The following is a 20,305-nucleotide window of genomic DNA, read 5'->3' on the forward strand; positions in this document are numbered from 1 at the left end:
TGGATGAGGGTTTCAGCAGCAGATGAACTGAGGGCTGCATATAGTGACACCATTATTCCCGGCCAGAATGAAGATGATTTGGTAATTCACTACTGTAAGTGACTGGGATTGATTTTACGCACATAATTTGTACGTAACTATCATCCACACTTTGCTGTAGAAATCACCCTGCTTATGTTGGCAGAAGTCGCTGCAGTTTCAGTCATGAGTTCTGTTTGCCGTAAGTCCCGCCCCACCTCCAACTCATTGGCTGACAGTGGTGTCAATAGACACTCCGACCTTTAATAGGCCCGATCTCTCTGCATTTCTCCTTGGATTCTGGTTTGGACTCGAGTTGTGTGTGAAGGTGGCAACTCTGAACGGAGAGCCTCGGTCAGAACCAATCTGTACTTCACACATCAGAACTGGCCAGTACAACGGGACCAAACCGAGAGATCGCACAGAGGGCTCAGAGTTTGGGGGCACCTCTCACAGGGCACATCGTTCTAAACTCAGCTCAACACCAACATTTCTAAACCACTCTTTAGTTCTGATGAAAGGTCATCAACCTGAAACGTTAACTCTGTTTCTCTCTTCACAGATGCTGCCTGACCTGCTGAGTATCTCCAGCATTTTCTGTTTTTATTTCGAAACCACTCCGAGCTCGGACTCGCTAAAGGAGGATAGAGATTACAGCACAGGAGGGGGCGCCAGTTGGCCCCCACTGCCCGTGCCCTTGCTGGTCCTGGCACTCTCTCCTGTAGCCCCATTCCCTCTTAGATTCCTTTATATTCCTCCTTTTTAAGTTTATCCCATTCCCTTTTAAATTATGGTTTAGTTTGCCTCAATAGCCACTTGTGAAGCAAATAATAAAAGAATTCACTGGTATTTCTTCTAATTTCCTAAGTATTTTAACTGTGCAAAGTACTTTTGGGGAAATATTGTACAGGAATTCTAGAGTCCCACTTCCTAAGGGAAAAGAACAAATGGTATTGATACTACATATACAATATCTTGAGGAAGGAGTAATCCTGCAAGGTGAGTGTAATTATTAATGTAGTCTATTTAAAATCACTTATGAAGACTAATAAAGTAAAACTAAAAAAAATTCAAATATGGTGCAGAAAAATGTCCTGTAACCTGAGGTTAATTTGCTAATGATTCACAGACATTGAAGCAATCTAATTGTGTCTCCCTGACCATCACTGGTTTCAACATTTAAAATCATGTATAATCTGCTGGTTCAGTGTTTTGATTTCAGTTTAATGTGTCATCCATTACCAAAAAAAGAGCATTACTGGTTTTAAAGCAGTTAAGGTTGCCAGACTGGGCACTATTTGGGGCATTAAATTTGGACCCGATACTAGGAGACCATTGTCTCTGGCTGGAATAGTGTCAGTGCCTCCCTCCCTCTCCTCTCTCCCCCCCCCTCCTCCTCCTTCCCTTCTATTCCTCCCCACCTTCCCTTCCATTCCTCCCTCCCCTCTCCTTCCCTTCCCTCCCCCCTCCTTCCCTTCCCTCCCCCCTCCTTCCCTTCCCTTTCCTCTCTCCCCGGTGGGATTTATTAATGCAGAGTCCATTGGTATTCTGTATACTGGTTATAGAATCTGACATTGTCTTTTTCCTGCAAACATCATGTCTGGCAAAGTTGGGATTGAATTCGGTTTGATTATCAGAGTGAAGAATGCAAGAGAAGCAGGAAGTTTCCATTTCCGATAGTGTTTAATCTCAGTCAGCAACAAAAATAACTCTGTTGATTAGCTACCAATTCCCAGTGCAATCATTTTCACATTCTTTCACACAAACAGCGAGTACTGCATGTTCGTTTAAACTGAAATTCACATTCATTGTTGAGTATTTTTTCTGTCCAGCACTTCAATTCTAAATCACCATTTGGCCAGATTACAAAGGGAATAATTTTTCTGCAATCAAGTTTTCTGCAGTGCAGTTAGTTATTGTCACAATAAGTTAAACCAATTCTAAAATCATTTTCATTCACTGCTGCTTCTTGGAGATCCAAGCGATTGCTCTACTGCTTACTGCATGAAAGAATAAAATGCACTTTAAAGATAGAAATAGACCAAATTACACAAATCTAAAAGAAAATGTATAATTGAAAACAATTCACCACAGAAAAAGAACAAATGACGAACAATATTCTGAAGTCAGTAAATCGCTAGTTTTCCTTCAGAGCTACTCTCCAGTCTTATACAATCATGTCAGCATTCCTGTGATTCAAAGGATGGTTACAATTATTGCAAGTGTATTTAGTGCTTCCTACAGTGCAGAGTTCAGATTTATATTAATTAATGATTTTGTGCAGATTGTGATTTGTGGAGCAGCTATACAGTAGAAATAAGACCAAAACAAACAAGTATTCCTACATTTCGTCAGTGCATTGGATATTTTATTTCCAGTGAAATGTTCGCAATAAAATCTTGCTGTCCATACTGCAAACTATATAGTTTAACCATAAAATAATAATAATGCACAGGATTTCATTAAAATTACATGCACAGTTCTTAAAAAGTGTCCTCACTTGATCTCCAGTCTTTTATTTAAAAACCTTGCCATCGGTTTCGACCTTTGCTGAAGCAGACTTTTGAGAATTTCGTCTTTAACAAATTCTAGAAATGAGTGGACGGAAGGAGCACTTCCCAAATGCATAGCTGGAAATCAACTTCAGGTAGTGACTTAACAGATGCTGGTGTTTTAAGAAAATCTTTCAGTATCACCTTATAAAAATGTTCATTGGAACATATTAATGCTGCTTTTTGAGTATTTATTCCATATAAGGGTATCTCCATGCGGTCAAGGGAACATGTGTCTCCTTTACAGATTGTGGTGATGTCCAACGGAGGATGTAGTGGGGACCTCCAGCCTTGTCATTAGTTCCTTGAAAAAGGAAGAGAGCATTGCAGTTAATAGTGTCTCAATTTGTTTGATCACAATTGGAGTTTACTGAACTATTAGTAACTCCGCTCTGATCTTCCAAGCATCCGCGGAGAGGCGAGACTCTCGTGCTGCCTGTGCAATGCTAGCATAAAGTTTAATTTTGGTTTTGCCAGTAATATCTGATTTGCAAGATTTAAAAGAAACATTTATTTGAGTCAGCCAGTGGCTCAGTTGGTAGCACGCTCGCCTCAGAGTCAGGTTGTGGGTTCAAGAGACTCGAGCACAAAAATTACACGCTGACGCTCCAGTGTAGTACTGAGGGAGTGCTGCACTGTCAGAGGTGCCGTCTTTTGGAGGAGACATTAAACCGAGTCCCCGTCTGCTCTCAGGTGGATGTAAAAGATCCCATGGCACTATTTCGAAGAAGAGCAGGAGTTATATCCCTGGTGTCCTGGCCAATATTCATCCCTCAATCAACATCACGAAAACAGATTATCTGGTCATAATCACACTGCTGTTTGTGGGAGCTTGCCGAGTGCAAATTGGCTGCCGCGTTTCCTACATTACAACAGTGACTACACTTCAAAAAGTACTTCATTGGCGGTAAAGCGCTTTGGGACGTCCGGTGGTCGTGACAGGTGCTGTATAAATGCAAGTCTTCCTTTTATTTTTTAAATCTCCAATGGTAGATAGGTCTTCGAGGTCTGTGTAGTTCCCTTTACAGGATTTTTTTTAAAAAACGTTTCTTGAAACTTTTTACACTGGATGAGATAGGCAACAGGAAAGACCCTTGCAATAAGCAGCAGGCAGGCACAGACACAGGTCAAAAGTTAGAAAAAGTGTTTCCAGTATGTAAAAACTGGAGTACCCTCACAACTTCAACCACTGCTCCAGGTACACAGTAGACTGATAAGTGCACCCACACTCAGGCACCTTAGTTCAGTTCCAAAGACTCAATTAGCAACAGAATATATATCGAATAAATGGATGCTGGTTCTAAAAATGTCCAACAGAAATATGACATCATTAACCAAGCAACCCATTCTAAATTCAATCGACTCACCAGAGATACGAGCTCCTCCAAACGGCTGCTGTGCAACAACTGAGCCAGTTGACTTGTCATTGATGTAGAAGTTCCCAGCAGAATGCCGCAGAACTTTACAGGCTTCAGCTACAACATTTCTGAAACAAAACATGTTAAAAAAATCAGATTTTCCATTAAAGGGGGCAATTTTCCCGTTTAGCTGCGCAGCCGTCTGAAGCTCCCGTGCAGGCTGCTTGCCAGTTTCTCAAATGGAAAAACCGCGCCTGCACGGAAGTTTGACTGGGCCACACAGCTCCTTAAAAGGGCAATGCACCCAAAAACAAATTTCAGGGAAGATTGAAAAAAGGGGGGGGGGGGGAGGGGTCATTTTAACTTTGGGAGAGTGTAAAACAGGCGTTAAATCAGATATTGCTCACGCTACCACCAAAAGTTAAAATTGCCTCCAAGGTGTGTTAGCAGCCCTGAATCCCAGATCTCTTAACATTGTCTTGCCATACAGTCACCATTTATCAACACTAGCAGATCTATTTTAGCATCACTCTTAACCTGCAAGTTATATGAAATGCTTTTTTTTTAAAACCTTGATGTATTTATATTAGAAATTAATTGCAGGTTGTTCCCCTGATAATTGTTCCTAACCACCCGTGGTCTAAATGTATAAATAAAATATTTTTAGTACTCGAATATATTATGGGATAGTTGCATTTCCATCAGGTGCAAAGCTTGATAAATTAAACATCTGCATGTGTCACAAATCACTAATTCCCAAGCAAGTTCTCCCTACACTAGTCACCAAGCACAGAGACAGGCAGAGACAGACGAGCTGGTTCTCCGCTCAATACTGCTTCTTTGTAATCAGCAGTTGCATGATAAAATTCCCATATGACTCCCTCTCTCCAATTTTCCTTTTCCACTGATCAAGTAGTGAAACCTGTAAATTACAGACACCTTAGGCATCAGCTGTCTATTTTTGCAGGTGTCCTTATTTCCAAATTGGTCATTGTATGGTACTGTAAAAAACTGTACCCAACAATCTTGAAGAACCAGCTAAGATTATGATCAGCACCTAATCAGCTGCAACAATGCCAAGAATCCCTCCCCCACACACCAGTGTTCAGCTCTATTCACTTAATAGTTTTGCGGTCTAAATTCCGGTTTCATTTCAAACACGGAAAAAAAGAAGCAGTGGCAGTATTGATCAAAGATACAGTTACAGCCCTGGAAAGGGATGATGTGCTTGGGAGTTCAAAGATAGAATCTATTTGGTTAGAGTTAAGAAGCAGAACAGCAGCTGTTACACTGCTGGGTGTATACTATAGGGGAAAGGAGACAGAGGAGCAAATTTGCAAGCAAATTTCATAAAGATGTAAAAGGAATAGAGTAGTGATAATGGGGGGACATTATTTAGACTGCAAAACTATTAAGTGAATAGAGCTGAACACTGGTGTGTGGGAGAGGAACATAGATTAGGAAAGAAAAAATGTAAAGGGCAAGGAGGGGGGAGGAATTCCTGAAATATGTACAGGAGAACTTGATCAATATGTTTCTAGCCCAATGGAGGATGGAAAACAGTGCTGGATCTAGATCTGGGAAATGAAGTGGGGCAAGTGGAGCATGTGTCAGTCAGGGAGCATTTGGGAAACAGTGATCATAATATCAAGGTACAAACTATTTACAGCACAGAAACAGGCCATTTGGCCCAACAGCTCTATGCTGGTGTTTATGCTGCACACAAGCCTTCTCCCACTTCTCTTCATCTAACCCCATCAACATATCCTTCTATTCCTTTCTCTATCATGTGCTTATCTAGCTTCCCCTTGAATGTATCTATGCTATTCACCTCAGCTACTCCCTGTGGTAGTGAGTTCCACATTCTAACCACTCTGGGTAAAAGAAGTTTCTCCTGAATGCCCTATTGGATTTATTAGTGACTATATTATACTTGTGGCCCCCCTAGGTCTGGTCTTGCCCGCAAGTGGAAACATCTTCTCTACTTCTCCCCCATCAAACCCTTTCATAATCCTGAAGACCTTTATCAGGTCACCCCTCAGTCTTCTCTGAGAGAAAAAAAAGAGTCCCAGCCTGTTCAATCTTTCCTGATGGGTATAACATCATCAGTTCTGGTATCATTCTAGTAAATCTTTTTTGCACCTTCTCCAGTGCCTCTATATCCTTTTCATAATATGGAGACTAACGTCCCCTCTAATTTTTTTTGGGTACGCAGCCTCTTGTGGCGCTGTGGCCACAAGCCTTCAACCCTCCTCGACGTTAAACCGAGGCCCCGTCTGCTGTCTCAGGTGGACGTAAAAGATCCCATAGCACTATTTCGAAGAACAGGGTAGTTATCCCTGGTGTCCTGACCAATATTTATCCCTCAACCACCATAAGAAAAACAGATTAGCTAGTCATCATCACATTGCTGTTTGTGGGATCTTGCTGTGTGCAAATTGGCTGCTGCGTTTCCTACATTACAACAGTGACTCCACTTCAAAAGTACTTCATTGGCTGTAAAGCGCCGAGACGTCCGGTGGTCGTGAAAGGCGCTATATAAATGCATGTCTTTCTTTCTTTCCTTGGATATGGGGGTGGTGCCAGAGGAGTAGAAGATTCCAAATGTTACACCCTTGTTCAAAAAAGGGAGGGGGATAAATCCGGCAATTACAGGCCAGTCAGCCTAATGTCGGTGGTGGGGAAGACAATAATCCTGGAAAATATTAATAGGCACTTGGAAAATTATGGGCTAATAACAAAGTCAGCATGGATTTGTTAAAGGCAAATCATGTTTGACGAACTTGATCGAGTTCTTTAATGAAGTAACAGAGAGGGTTGATGAGGGTAATGTGGTTGATGTTGTGTATATGGACTTTCAAAAGGCGTTTGACAAGGTACCACATAATAGACTTGTAAGCAAAATTAAAACCCATGGGATTAAAGGGACAGTGGCAGTGTAGATACATAATTGGTTAAGGGACAGAAAGCAGAGAGTAGTGGTGAATGATTCTTTTTCAGACTGGAGGGAAGTATACAGTGGTGTTCCCCAGGAGTTGGTCTTTATGATACATACTAAAGACCTGAACTTGGGTATACAGGGCATAGTTTCAAAGTTTGCAGATGACATGAAACTCAAAAATGCAGTAAACAATGAGAAGGATAGTAACAGACTTCAGGAGGAAACACAGACTAGTGAAATGAGCAGACAGATAGCAGATGAAATTTAATGCAGGGAAGTGTGAAGTGATGCATTTTGGTAGGACGAATGAGGAGAGACAATATATAGAATAGAACAGCACAGAAAGAGGCCAGTCGGCCCATCCAGTCTGTGCTGGTTCTTTAGAATAGCAATCCAATTAGTCCCACTCACCTGCTCTTTCCCCAGAGCCCTGCAATCCAATTAGTCCCACTCTTTTTCCCCCATATCCCTGCAATTTTTTCTCCTTCAAGTATTTATCCAATTCCCTTTTGAAGGCTATTATCAGGCAGCGCATTCCAAATCCTAACCACTCGTTGCGTAAAAAAGTTTTTCCTCATGTCGCCTCTGGTTCTTTTGCCAATCACCTTAGATCAGTGCCCTCTGGTTATTGACCCTTCAGCCATTGGAAACAGTTTCTCTTTATTTACTCTAGCCAAGTCCTTCATGATTTTAAATACCTCTATCAAATCGCCTCCTCTGCGCCAAAGAGAACAAGTCTTTTTTGCACCTTCCCCAGTGCCTCTATATCCTTTTGTAATATGGTAATAAATCAGTGCTAATTAGTGCCAGAATCAGGACTATCAAATGCCACGGCCCTTTCCCAAGAGCTTGCTTTCAGCTTGCCAAAGTTTACTTGCAGTTGTTCACTAACAAAGGACACCGAACTTCCTCCCCGACTTCCCAACTGATTTAAAGCTGAAACTTAGAAGAAAGAGCGCTACTACAAAGGTAATACGCTGATATTCCAACCAATTGGAAATACAACTATCTGACCTTAACCACTGAACTCAACCAAAATAAAATATTACCACTGACCCCAACCAAGCTAACCATCGAACCCAAGAAACGTGTAACCATTGACCCTAACCAAACTATAACTATTGACCTGAACCATGGAATCCAAACAAACTATAACCACTGAACCTAATATTTAACTTTAAGTATAATAACAAAATGTATTATGATAGGGTTTTGCTGAGTCACAGAACCGCTTGGTACAACTTAAAAAAAAACCGAAATATAAATTAAATGGTCGAATTTTAAGGGAGGTGCAGGAAGAGAGAGACCTGGGGGTGTATGTACATAAATCTTTGAAGGTGGCAGAACAAGTTGAGAAGGCTGTTAAAAAGCATAGGGGATCCTTGGCTTTATTAATAGAAGCAGAGATTACAAAAGTAAGGAAATTATGCTAAACCTTTATAAAACATCGGTTCGGCTTCAGCTGGAGAATTCTGGGCACCACATTTTAGGAAGGATGTCAAGGCCTTAGAGAGGGTGCAGAAGAGATTTACTAGAATGATACCAGGAATGAGGGACTTCAGTTAATTGTAAAGACTGGGGTTGTTCTCCTCAGAGCAGAGAAGCTGAAGAGGTTTGATAGTGGCGTTCAAAATCACGAATGGTTTTTATAGAGTAAATAAGGAGAAGCTGTTTCCAGTGGCAGAACGGTCGGTAAGCAGAGGGCGCAGATTTAAAGTGAGTGGCAAAAGAACTAGAAGCGACATGAAGGTGTTTTTTTACACCGTGTTATGGTCTGGAATGCGGTGGTGGAAGCAGATTCAATAAACTTTAGAAGGGTGGGTAAATACGCGAAAGGGAAAAATTTACAAGGCTGTGGGGAAAGAGCCGGGTAGTGGGACTAATTGGATAGCTCTTTCAAAGAGCAAGCACAGGCACGATGGGCCGAATGGCCTCCTTCTGTGCTGCATCATTCTAACAAGGAGATCACCCGTGAGCAGGCGTGAGACTTTCCGAATACTGATGCCCCCAATTGTTGAGACACCCGCAAAGCCAGACACTTCAGCCCCCCCTCCTGACTGCACTCCACTCGGTCGTAGCTCTCTGCGGGTGATGTCACCGAGGCAGGGGTGCTCTGCAGTGGGAAATTTAAATTGCTGATCTCCCCAGCCGCGGGGGGCAGCGCTTGGGCGGAGGAACCTCAGATTCTGGGAGGGTTGTGTGGTAAACCACTGTTTGTATTCCTGTTTGTATTCCACTGTGTACATGCCTCGGCTGACTCCTCCCACAGGTCCTAGTATAAAGGTGACTGCTCCCCAGCCCTTTGTATCCTGGACCGGTCGACCACTCGAGGCAGACCTCCATTCTGTTGTTAATAAAATTGATGCGCTATCAATTACTCATAAAAGACTGAGAGGTTGGGAACCCTACCCCTCGTGTCAGAAGAAACTAGCGGGAAAATGACTGGCTTTCTCTTTCTTTTTGAAGTTTGCAAAGTGTAATGTCTGAAATGTGACAGATACATTAAAAATCTAGCAATGTGTATGTTTTGAAAAGAACTTTTGCCAGTGATTTTAAAATACTGTTTTCTAAACAATGGAGACTGGCACAGGCTACTATCTCTACACCACATGGAACGCTCACTGACGTTGATCGTACTATCTGTATATGCTCTCCAGTCTAACGAAAACTCACTTATCCTGTGCAAAGACAGCACCAGTGAGACCAAAAGGAGTGCTTGTGTCAATCAAGTGGAGAATTTCCTGGTACTTGTTTTCAGGGTAAACATATACAGCCACGATTGGTCCAAAGATTTCCTGAAAACAAAAAAAGTAATCAGATTATAGTTCATATAGTTATGCTCTTCCTGATATGGGATATACCTCATCAGCATATCCCAAGCTGGACTCCTGCCCGAACCCAGTGGGAAAGAGGAGGAGGCTGGCAGCTGGGGGTGGGATGCCAGACGGCAGGTAGTCACCACTCAGGATCCAGGGGAACAGTCCCCAGCAGTCAGGGGAAATCAGGTGATGATTACGGTTGGTGGGGAGGTATTCCTGCTCCACAAGGAGACCATAATTTTTTTTTTTTTTTTTTTTAAATCTTACTAGGGCCTCTTCTGGCCCTGGATCTATTTCGTGACAGCTTTCCCTGGCGTGGTCTTACAGTGCAAGCCTCACGCGGCCTGGAGTTAAATTCGCATCGGGGTTCAAATGACGTCAGCGGACCCTGACATTTGAATATTAATGAGGGCCCTGCTTGCCTGCAAACCCCGGGAGTTAAAATAGCAGACAGTGGCAGTGCTGCACAAAAAGCAGGACAAATCCAACCCGGCCAATTACCGCCCCATCAATCTACTCTCAATCATCAGCAAAGTGATGGAAGGTGTCATCGACAGTGCTATCAAGCAGCACTTACTCACCAATAACCTGCTCACTGACGCCCAGTTTGGGTTCAGCCAAGACCACTTGGCTCCAGACCTCATTACAGCCTTGGTCCAAACATGGACAAATGAGCCAAATTCCAGAGGTGAGGCAAGAGTGACTGCCCTTGACATCAAGGCAGCATTTGACCGAGTCTGGCATCAAGGTGCCCTAGTAAAACTGAAGTCAATGGGAATCGGGGAAAACGCTCCACTGGCTGGAGTCATACCTAGCACAAAGGAAGATGATTGTGGTGGTTGAAGGTCAATCATCTCAGCCCCAGGACATCGCTGCAGGAGTTCCTCGGGGCAGTGTCCTAGGCCCAACCATCTTCAGCTGCTTCATCAATGACCTTCCCTCCAACATAAGGTCTGAAATGGGGATGTTCACTGATGACTGCAGTGTTCAGCGCCATTCACAACTCATCAGATAATGAAGCAGTCCATGCCTGCATGCAACAAGACCTGGACGACATTTAGGCTTGGGCTGATAAGTGGCAGGTAACATTTGCGCCACAGAAGTGCCAGGCAATGACCATCTCCAACAAGCGAGAGTCTAACCACCTCCCCATGACATTCAATGGTATTACCATCGCCGAATCCCCCACTATCAACATCCTGGGGGGTCACCAGTAACCAGAAACTTAACTGGACCAGCCACAAATACTGTAGCAACAAGAGCAGGTCAGAGGCTAGGTATTCTGCACCGAGTGTCTCACCTCCTGACTCCCCAAAGCCTTTCAGGAGGTAGTCACACCTATGAAATTAATTAATTCAGATGTAGTCCGTGGTCAGGGACAGGATGGTGTGACTATGAGCGAGGCAGGTACAGGGATCCAGGAGGTAGTGTTGAAGGAGCCGCAGCCCTTGCTCTTGTCAAACAAGTTCGAGATTCTTACTCCGTGAGGGCGGGAGTGGGGACTGCAGGGAGGATGAGCAACCTGGCCACAGCACCGTGGAACAGGGGGCCATTCAAGTGGGGGGGAGTAATAAGAAATGTTGTAGTGGTAGGGGATAGTATTAGGGGGATAGATAGGGTTCTCTGCAGTCAAGAGCGGGAGTCCCGAAGGCTGTGTTGCCTGCCCGGTGCCAGGGTTAAGGACATCGCTTCTGGACTGGAAAGAAACTTGCAGTGGGAGGGGGAGGATCCAGTTGTTGTGGTGCATGTTGGTACAAATGACGTAGATAGGACAAGGAAGAAGGTTCTGTTAAAGGAGTATGAACAGCTAGGGGTCAAATTAAAAAACAGAACCTCAAGGGTAATAATTTTATTACCTGAGCCACGAGCAAATTTGGCTAGGATAAATAAAATGAGAGAGTTAAATGCGTGGCTCCAAGACTGGTGTGGGAAAAATGGGTTTTGCTTCTTGGGACACTGGCACCAGTACTGGGACAGGAGGGAGCTGTTCCGTTGGGACAGACTTCACTTGGCCAGTGCTGGGACTAGAATCCTGGCGAATCATATAACTAGGGCTGTAGAGGGTTTTAAACTAATTAATTAGTTGGGGGGGGGGGGGGGGGGGGGGGAAGTTTCTAGAGAGCAAATAATAAAAATGACAACAGTGAAGGTCATAGACTTAGGTAGCAGTGGGGGAATTAAAAAAGAGCGTGTCAGGAAGGGACAGAAGGTATGGAGTAAAAAGTAAAAGTAGTAAAAAGGGGAAAAAGCAGGAACTAAGTGTCACAAAACATATTTGAAAGTTCTTTATCTGAATGCACGTAGCATTCGTAACAAAATGGACGAGTTAACAGCACAAATAACTACATATGGGTATGATCTTGTGGCCATTACAGAAACATGGCTGCAGGGTGACCATGACTGGGAATTAAACATACCAGGTTATTTAACAATCAGGAAGGACAGGCAGGAAGGAAGGGGAGGTGGGGTGGCTATGTTAATAAAGGAAGGAATCACTAATAGAGAAATGATATTGGGTCAAAGGATCAGGATAGTGAAAGAGTTTGGGTGGAGATAAGGAATAATAAGGGGAAAAAAACTAGTGGGCGTAGTCTATAGGCCTCCGAACAGTTGCAACTCTGTTGGACGGAGTATTAATCAGGAAATAGTTGAGGCTTGTAATAAGGGAACAGCTATAATTATGGGGGATTTTAACTATCATATTAACTGGACAAATCAAATTGGGCAGGGCAGCCTTGAGGATGAGTTCATTGAGTGTATTAGGGATGGCTTTCTTGAGCAGTATGTAACTGAACCGACCAGGGGGCAAGCAACCTTAGATTTGGTCCTGTGTAACGAGACAGGATTAATCAAAAATGTCCTAGTAAAGGATCCCCTTGGAATGAGTGACCATAACATGGTTGAATTCCATATTCAATTAGAGGGTGAGAAGGTTGGATCTCAAACAATAAAGGAGACTATGAAGGTATGAGAGCAGAATTGATTAGAGTGGACTGGGAAAATAGATTAAAGGGTAAGACAGTACATGATCAGTGGTGTATATTTAAAAAGGAGTTATTTTACAACTTCCAAAAAAAAAATATTCCACTGAGGAAAAAAGGGTGTAAAAGAAAAGATAGCCATCCGTGGCTAAGTAATTAAGGATAGTATCCGACTAAAAACAAGGGCATATAAGGTAGCCAAATCTAGTGGGAAGATAGAAGATTGGGAAGTCTTTAAAAGACAGCAAAAAATAACTCAAAGATTGATTAAGAAAGGGAAGATAGATTATGAAAGTAAATTGGCAAAAAATATAAAAACAGATAGCAAAAGTTTCTATAGTTATATAAAAAGAAAAAGGGTGGCTAAAGTAAATGTTGGTCCCTTAGAGGAGGAGACCGGGAAATTAATGGTGGGAAACATGGAGATGGCAAAAACGCTGAACAAATATTTTGTATCAGTCTTTACGGTAGAGGACACTAAGAATATCCCAACACTGGACAAACAGGGGGCTCTGGGTGGGGGGGGGGGGGGGGGGGGGTGGGGGGAAGGAGCTAAATACGATTAAAATCACTAAGGAAGTGGTACTTGGTAAAATAATGGGACTCAAGGCGGATAAATCCCCTGGACCTGATGGCTTACATCCTAGGGTCTTGAGAGAAGTGGCGGTAGGGATTGTGGATGCATTGGTAATAATTTTCCAAAACTCCCTGGACTCAGCAAAGGTCCCAGCAGATTGGAAAACTGCTAATGTAACACTCTTATTTAAAAAGGGTAGTAGGCAGAAGGCTGGAAACTATAGACCTGTTAGCCTAACATCTGTGGTTGGTAAAATTTTAGAGTCCATTATTAAGGAGACAGTAACAGGACATTTGGATAAACATAATTTAATAGGACAAAGTCAGCATGGTTTTATGAAGGGGAAGTCATGTTTGACAAATTTGCTTGAGTTCTTTGAGGAAGTAACATACAGGGTGGATAAAGGGGAACTAGTGGACGTAGTGCATTTAGACTTCCAAAAGGCATTTGACACGGTGCAACACAAAAGATTATTGCTCAAGATAAAAAAAATCACGGGATTGGGGGTAATATTCTGGCATGGGTGGAGGATTGGCTATCTAACAGAAAGCAGAGAGTTGGGATAAATGGTTCATTCTCAGACTGGCAATCAGTAACTAGTGGTGTTCTGCAGGGGTCAGTGCTGGGTCCCCAACTCTTTACAATCTATATTAACGATTTGGAGGAGGGGACCGAGTGTAACATATCAAAGTTTGCAGATGATACAAAGATGGAGGGAAAGTCGTGAGTGAGGAGGACATAAAAAACCTGCAAAGGGACATAGACAGGCTAAGTAAGTGGGCAGAGATTTGGCAGATGGAATACAATACTGGAAAGTGTGAGGTTATGCACTTTGGCAGGAAAACTCACAGAGCAAGTTATTATCTTAATGGCAAGAAACTGGAAAGTACTGTAGTACAAAGGGATCTGGGGGTCCTGGTGCACGAAACTCAAAAAGTTAGTATGCAGGTGCAGCAAGTGATCAAGAAGGCCAATGGAATGTTGGCTTTTATTGCTAGGGGGATAGAATATAAAAACAGGGAGGTATTGTTGCAGTTGTACAAGGTATTGGTGAGACCGCACCTGGAATACTGCATACAGTTTTGGTGTTCATACTTAAGAAAAGACATACTTGCTCTCGAGTCAGTACAAAGAAGGTTCACTCGGTTAATCCCGGGGATGAGGGGATGGACATATGAGGAGAGGTTGAGTAGATTGGGACTCTACTCATTGGAGTTCAGAAGAATGAGAGGCGATCTTCTTGAAACATATAAGATTGTGAAGGGGCTTGATCGGGTGGATGCGGTGAGGATGTTCCCAATGATGGGTGAAACTAGAACTAGGGGGCATAATCTTAGAATAAGGGGCTGCTCTTTCAAAGCTGAGATGAGGAAAAACTTCTTCACTCAGAGGGTAGTAGGTCTGTGGAATTTGCTGCCCCAGAAAGCTGTGGAAGCTACATCATTAAATAAATTTAAAACAGAAACAGACAGTTTCCTAGAAGTAAAAGGGAATTAGGGGTTACGGGGAGCGGGCAGGAAATTGGACGAGTCTAGGTTCGGAAAGGTCATGGCCCCGTGGGTGGCGGAGCGGGCCCAGGGGCCATGTAGCCTGGTTCTGCTCCTACTTCTTGTGTTCTAATTCTGTGTTAGATTTCAGGAGATGGTTCTATTCCTGTTCCTGGCTGGGGTGGAGATCACCTTTTACAGAAGGTAAGTACTGTGAAAATATAGGGACAGAGTGATCTCCTGGACGAGTTTCGATCGCCTAGATGGGTCAGAGAGGAATTTCCCAGATTTTTTCTCCCAAATTGGCCATTGGGTTTTTAATCTGGTTTTTCGCCTCTCCCAGGAGATCACATGGGTTCAGGTGGGATGTAGTGTGATAGTAGATTTGAGGTTAGGATCAGATCAGCCATGATCTTATTGAATGGTGGAGCAGGCTCAAGGGGCCAATTGGCCTACTCCTGCTCCTATTTCTTATGTTCTTATCCACAAGGCACAGGAGTGTGATGGAATACTCTCCACTTGCCTGGATGAGTGCAGCTCCAACAACACTCAAGAAGCCCGACACCATCCAGGACAAAGTAGCCCGCTTGATTGGCACCCCACCCACCACCTTAAACATTCACTCCCTCCACCACCGGCGTACCGTGGCTGCAGTGTGTACCATCTACAAGATGCACTGCAGCAACTTGCCAAGGCTTCTTCGGCAGCACCTCCCAAACCCTCGACCTCTTCCACCTAGAAGGATAAGGGCAGCAGGTGCACGGGAACACCACCACCTCCAAGTTCCCCCCCCCAAGTCACACACCATCCTGACTTAGAAGTATATCGCCGATCCTTTATCGTTGCTGGGTCAAAATCCTGGAACTCCCTCCCTAACAGCACTGTGGGAGTACCTTCACCATACGGACTGCAGCGGTTCAATGCAGCGGCTCACCACCACCTTCTCAAAGGCAACTAGGGATGGGCAATAAATACTGGCATTGCCAGCGACGCCCAGATCCCATAAACGAATAAAAAAAAACTGGGGAGGCAAGAACTCTGCCCCATTTTAACACCCTCCCCACACATGCATTGTTCTCGTTAAAATTGGGGCTCGAGAGAGCTGGGAAACAACTACTCCAAGAGACAGAGAGGCTGAACTGCACCCAAAACTAAGTATTTTCAATAAAAATTTACCAGTTCACATGGGATAGTAAGTGCGTTATTTACCAGTTCACATGGGATAGTAAGTGCGTTAACAGATGAGAATTTTCTTTGCTAGGACATTTGCGCAAATGTTTCTGAAGCAGATTTTGATCATTTTGAATTTTTTAAATTAACTCATCACACGAGGATATTACTATAACAAACAACTTGTATTTATATAGCACCTTTAGCATAGTAAAATGTCCCAAGGTGCTTCACAGGAGTATTAAGACAAAAAATTTGACACCGAGCCATACAAGGAGAAATTAGGGCAGGTCGTCAAAGAGGTAGGTTTTAAGGAGCGTCTTAAAAGGAGGAGAGGTAGAGAGGCGGAGAAGTTTAGGCAGGGAATTCCAGAGCTCAAGGCGGAGGCAACAGAAGGTACGGCCACCAAAGGGAACGATTATAATCAGGGATGCTCAAGAGGGCAGAATTAGGAGGAGTGCAGATATCTCTGGGGGTTGTGGGGCTGGAGGAGATTACAGAGATAGGAAAGGGCGAGGCCATGGAGGGATTTGAAAACAAGGATGAGAATTTTGAAATCGAGGCGTTGCTATTTTTTGTTACAACATATTGACATAGGTACATGTGGCTCTTCAAACCAGTCAGTCAATGTAATCAGTTTAAAGAGGCTCAATAATGTCAACTACATAACTTTCTTTTAAAGGTCAGATGTTTATTAGTAGCAGAAATTCTGCGTTTGGTGACTCTCCTTACCTCTTTCATTATGGGATCCTGAGGGTCTGTTGTTTCTATAATTGATGGCTGCACATAATAACCAACCTCATCATCACACTTCCCACCTGCAATTACTGTTAGATTCGGGGAGGACTGCGCATGTTCAAGCCATTTCTTTATCCGAGCAAAGGACTGAGAGAATTTAAAAAAAAAAAAAATTATTTTGTTGCAACAAATAGGACAGAAGCAGAAAACACGAAGGGTGAAATGTTTGCTAATTGACCAAGAATGGGGCATATTGCACCCCCAGTAATAGTTTTTACCTTGTTATCAATGACAGCTGAAAAGAATGTTTCAAAGTCATCAACTGGCTAAAAGAAACAAAAAACATTTATTAAAAGTACAGATTAATACTACAATGCAACTCAGTCTGACTCAATACGCAGTTCAAAACTAATGCAAGAACCGTACATTTCAACATGACCCAGAAATATTGCAGTCTTGCAAGAAGAAAAATCATTTGGCAAATCTCTATGAATGGTTTATTAGGCTTGGGCTTAGGGGAGTTGGGAACAGATTTGATTAAAACACTGCCCTTTCCCCCAGGAGTGTGTTTAGATCTAATTTAGACCAATAGAATTATAGCCTCCTCCATTTGCCAACTGCAAGAATCCCAAATTAAAATAATTTGCACAGCCTTAATGTCATTTCTAGCTGTGACAATGTCAAATGGAAAGACCACAGGATTGCTAATGTGAACACTGGAAATGCTACATTAGCATAAGAGATGTTTTAGTGAGGTTAAGTAGGGCATACTATTACTACAACTTGCATTTATATAGCACCTTTAATGCAGAAAACGTCTCAATGCGCTTTACAGAGGCTCAACGCATGGCCGCCAATGGTGAGGTGAAGGGGATGCACAGGAGGCCAGAGTCAGAAGAGCGGAGAGTTTGGGGTGGGTGTACGGCAGGAGGAGTGAGGCCATGAAGGGATTTAAACACAAGGATGAGAATTTTTAATTTGAGGTGTTGGTAGACCAGGAGCCAATGCAAATCAGCAAGAACAGGGATGATAGGTGTGTGGGACTGTGTGGCATAGGGTACAGGCAACAGTGTTTTGGATGAGTTGAAGTTATGGAGGGTTCAGGAGGAGAGGCTGGGCAGGAGAGCATTGGAATATATGTCTGGAGATGACATAGGCATGGATGAAGGTTTCAGCAGCCGATGGGCTGAGGTACAGGTGGAGATAAGCAATATTAGGAAGCTGGAATTAGATGGTTTTTGTGATAGAGAGGATAGGGGTCAGAAAATCAGTGCAAGGTTATTACATAGAATTTATACAGCACAGAAACAGGCCATTTGGCCCAACTGGTCTATGCCGGTGTTTATGCTCCACACAAGCCTCCTCTCACCCTACTTCAGCTAACCCTATCAGCATATCCTTCTATTCCTTTCTCCTTCATGTGTTTATCTAGATTCCCCTTAAATGCATCGATGAGGAGCAAATGGAGACACTGGGATTACTTTCAATGGAGCAGAGAAGGTTAAAAGAAGAATTAATAAAAAGGGTCAGCTGTGGCTTATTGGCTCGGAGCCAGAAGGTTGTGGGTTCAAGTCCCACTCCAGAGACTGGAGCACAAAAAACAGGTGTACATAAAAGATCCCGTCACCATTTCCAAGAGGAGCAGGGGGAGTTCTGGTCAATAATTATCCCTCAACCAACATCACTAAAAACATCTTATTGCTGTCTGTGGGAGCTTGCTGTGCACAAATTGGATGCCATGTTTCCTACACCACAACAGTGATTACATTTCAAAAGCACTTAATTGGCTGTAACTCTCTTTGGGACATCCTGAGGCTGTGAAAGGTGCTATAGAAATGCAAGGTTTTTTTTCATGTGGAGAAGAGTGAATAGGAAAAGTTTGTGGTGAGCTGTAGTTGCCAGACTAGGTTCTGGATCTTTGAAACCAGTTTTAAATTGATTTACATATTCGTGGTGAAGGTCACTTGGTTACTGCGTGGTAATTGAGCTTGTGCTATCCATATTAGAGCCGTTATCGTCCACGGAGAAATGTGAAAATTGGACAATAAATCAATATTATAATAGATTGCAGATCCTAGACTGCAGTCAGATTCATCTGAGAGCATAAAATTCAGCCCTCTAAATGGTGAAAACCATATTTGTGAATTTTAGTTTTTCAAGGATTACAATGTGTAATTGGTTTTACTTCCAATACCAAAAAAAGTCAAAACAGTAATCTAGACCAGTAATTACTGTTGGTGATAATGTGCTCGTACAACATTCCTGTGTCTTAGTTATTTTAATGCAGGGCATTGTTCCACTCATTTTAAAATAGATTAATTCCTCGGTTTAAAAAAAAGTGGACAGAGGAATGTTATACAAGAATGTTAAGCATTTGTCTGCTATTATCACCAACAGTAATTTCTAGTGTTGTTAGAAAACGTTTGAAATAGACAGTGGTTGATCCGCATCGAAGAGGAAAAGCCAGGTTAATGTTCGGGTGTGACCCTTCATCAGAATTCAGTTCTACAGTACTGTTTCAATGATACTTACTTACCTTTACTCACCCCCTGAAGCCACTTAAAAATAAAAGTGGTTTATTCTAAATAGTTCATGTAATCCTGCATCTATGTCGGGGCTACCATGGGATGGAGACAGGGACAGATGCAGATAGTGAGCCAGTTTGTTTTCTGCACGTAGAACACAGCTGCTTGGGATTATTGTAAGTGTGTTCGTTGCAAAATTGTAATTCATAAATTAACAAGGGGTCACATTTATGAATTGTTGTCAAGTTCTGTTGCAAAGTCTCCAAGACTACTTTTACTTTCAGATTTATACACCCGAAACCCTTCCAGGAGAAATTATTTTTGGCTTGCACTGCAGAGTTACAGCAGGCGCCAAAATGTCAGAAAAAGTATTAAAGTGTCAAAATTAAAATTTGCGAGAGAAGTCTCCAGATCACCCAAGAGAATCAATCTCATGCCGTTAGCTTCACATCTTCCTTCAGCAAGGTTTGAATCCACCACTGCTACAAACTTACTGTTGTACTTTAGGCTTTTTCTCCTGCAATAAAAATGATGGCATATTGGGTATACCTGAAGGTTAATTTATGACAGTCAATGTCCCACTGAACTTTCAGTAGAACGTCTTGTTGTCACATATCATGAGGCCTATATTTTGGGAAGCTGTTCTGGTTTTGCCAGTTTTCTGGGTTTGCATTATGCACAGATCAAAGCTCTGCCCATAAATTCCAATGGTTGGTAATCCATGAATTCACACAGCTTTAAATGTTATGCTATTTGATTTTGGAAGCGTGTAATACACCTGTAGGTTTTTTTTTAATGTGGCTGGAGATGGTTGCTCGTATAACGTTAGATTATCATTTTGCTACAGTAATCATGGACATTGCGAAGTCCCACAAGGATATCCGGAGGTGGTTACCAAATCAGTTTTTAAAACATTTACAACTTGCATTTATGAAGTTCCAATAATGAAGCAAAACATCCAAGGAATCTCACAAGGAGGCAGATCAACAGCGAGCAGCAATAGAGAGATAAATTATGAGGTGACCGAAGAGCTAACTTTTGAGGAGCCTTTGAAGTGAGGAGACACACGGCAAGGTAGGGGAATTCTGGAAAAGAATTCCAGAGTTCAGGGATGTGATGGTTCCAGCCTCTGCACTGCA

General features: G+C 42.8%; 1 protein-coding gene across 3 annotated transcripts in view; it reads right to left on the reverse strand.

Annotated features, from left to right (window-relative positions):
- Nucleotides 1-1,682: 1,682 nt before the first annotated feature.
- The window catches only part of aldh4a1 (aldehyde dehydrogenase 4 family, member A1), a 51,581-nt gene continuing 32,958 nt past the window's right edge, over nt 1,683-20,305 (reverse strand). For 2 of the 3 annotated variants that reach the window (XM_085967118.1, XM_085967117.1), the window contains exons 11-15: nt 16,920-16,967; nt 16,636-16,788; nt 9,543-9,664; nt 3,938-4,056; nt 1,683-2,874 (exon numbers count right to left, since the gene is read on the reverse strand). In XM_085967118.1, coding sequence (XP_085823244.1) covers nt 2,762-2,874; nt 3,938-4,056; nt 9,543-9,664; nt 16,636-16,788; nt 16,920-16,967 — 555 coding nt within the window. In that variant the 3' untranslated portion in view covers nt 1,683-2,761. The remainder of the gene's footprint in view (nt 2,875-3,937; nt 4,057-9,542; nt 9,665-16,635; nt 16,789-16,919; nt 16,968-20,305) is intronic. The other variant, XM_085967119.1, reaches the window with a different exon arrangement.

This window comes from Somniosus microcephalus, chromosome 25, assembly GCF_052327205.1.
Source record: "Somniosus microcephalus isolate GS21.2 chromosome 25, FLI_Smic_1.0, whole genome shotgun sequence".
NCBI classification, from domain to species: Eukaryota; Metazoa; Chordata; class Chondrichthyes; order Squaliformes; family Somniosidae; genus Somniosus; species Somniosus microcephalus.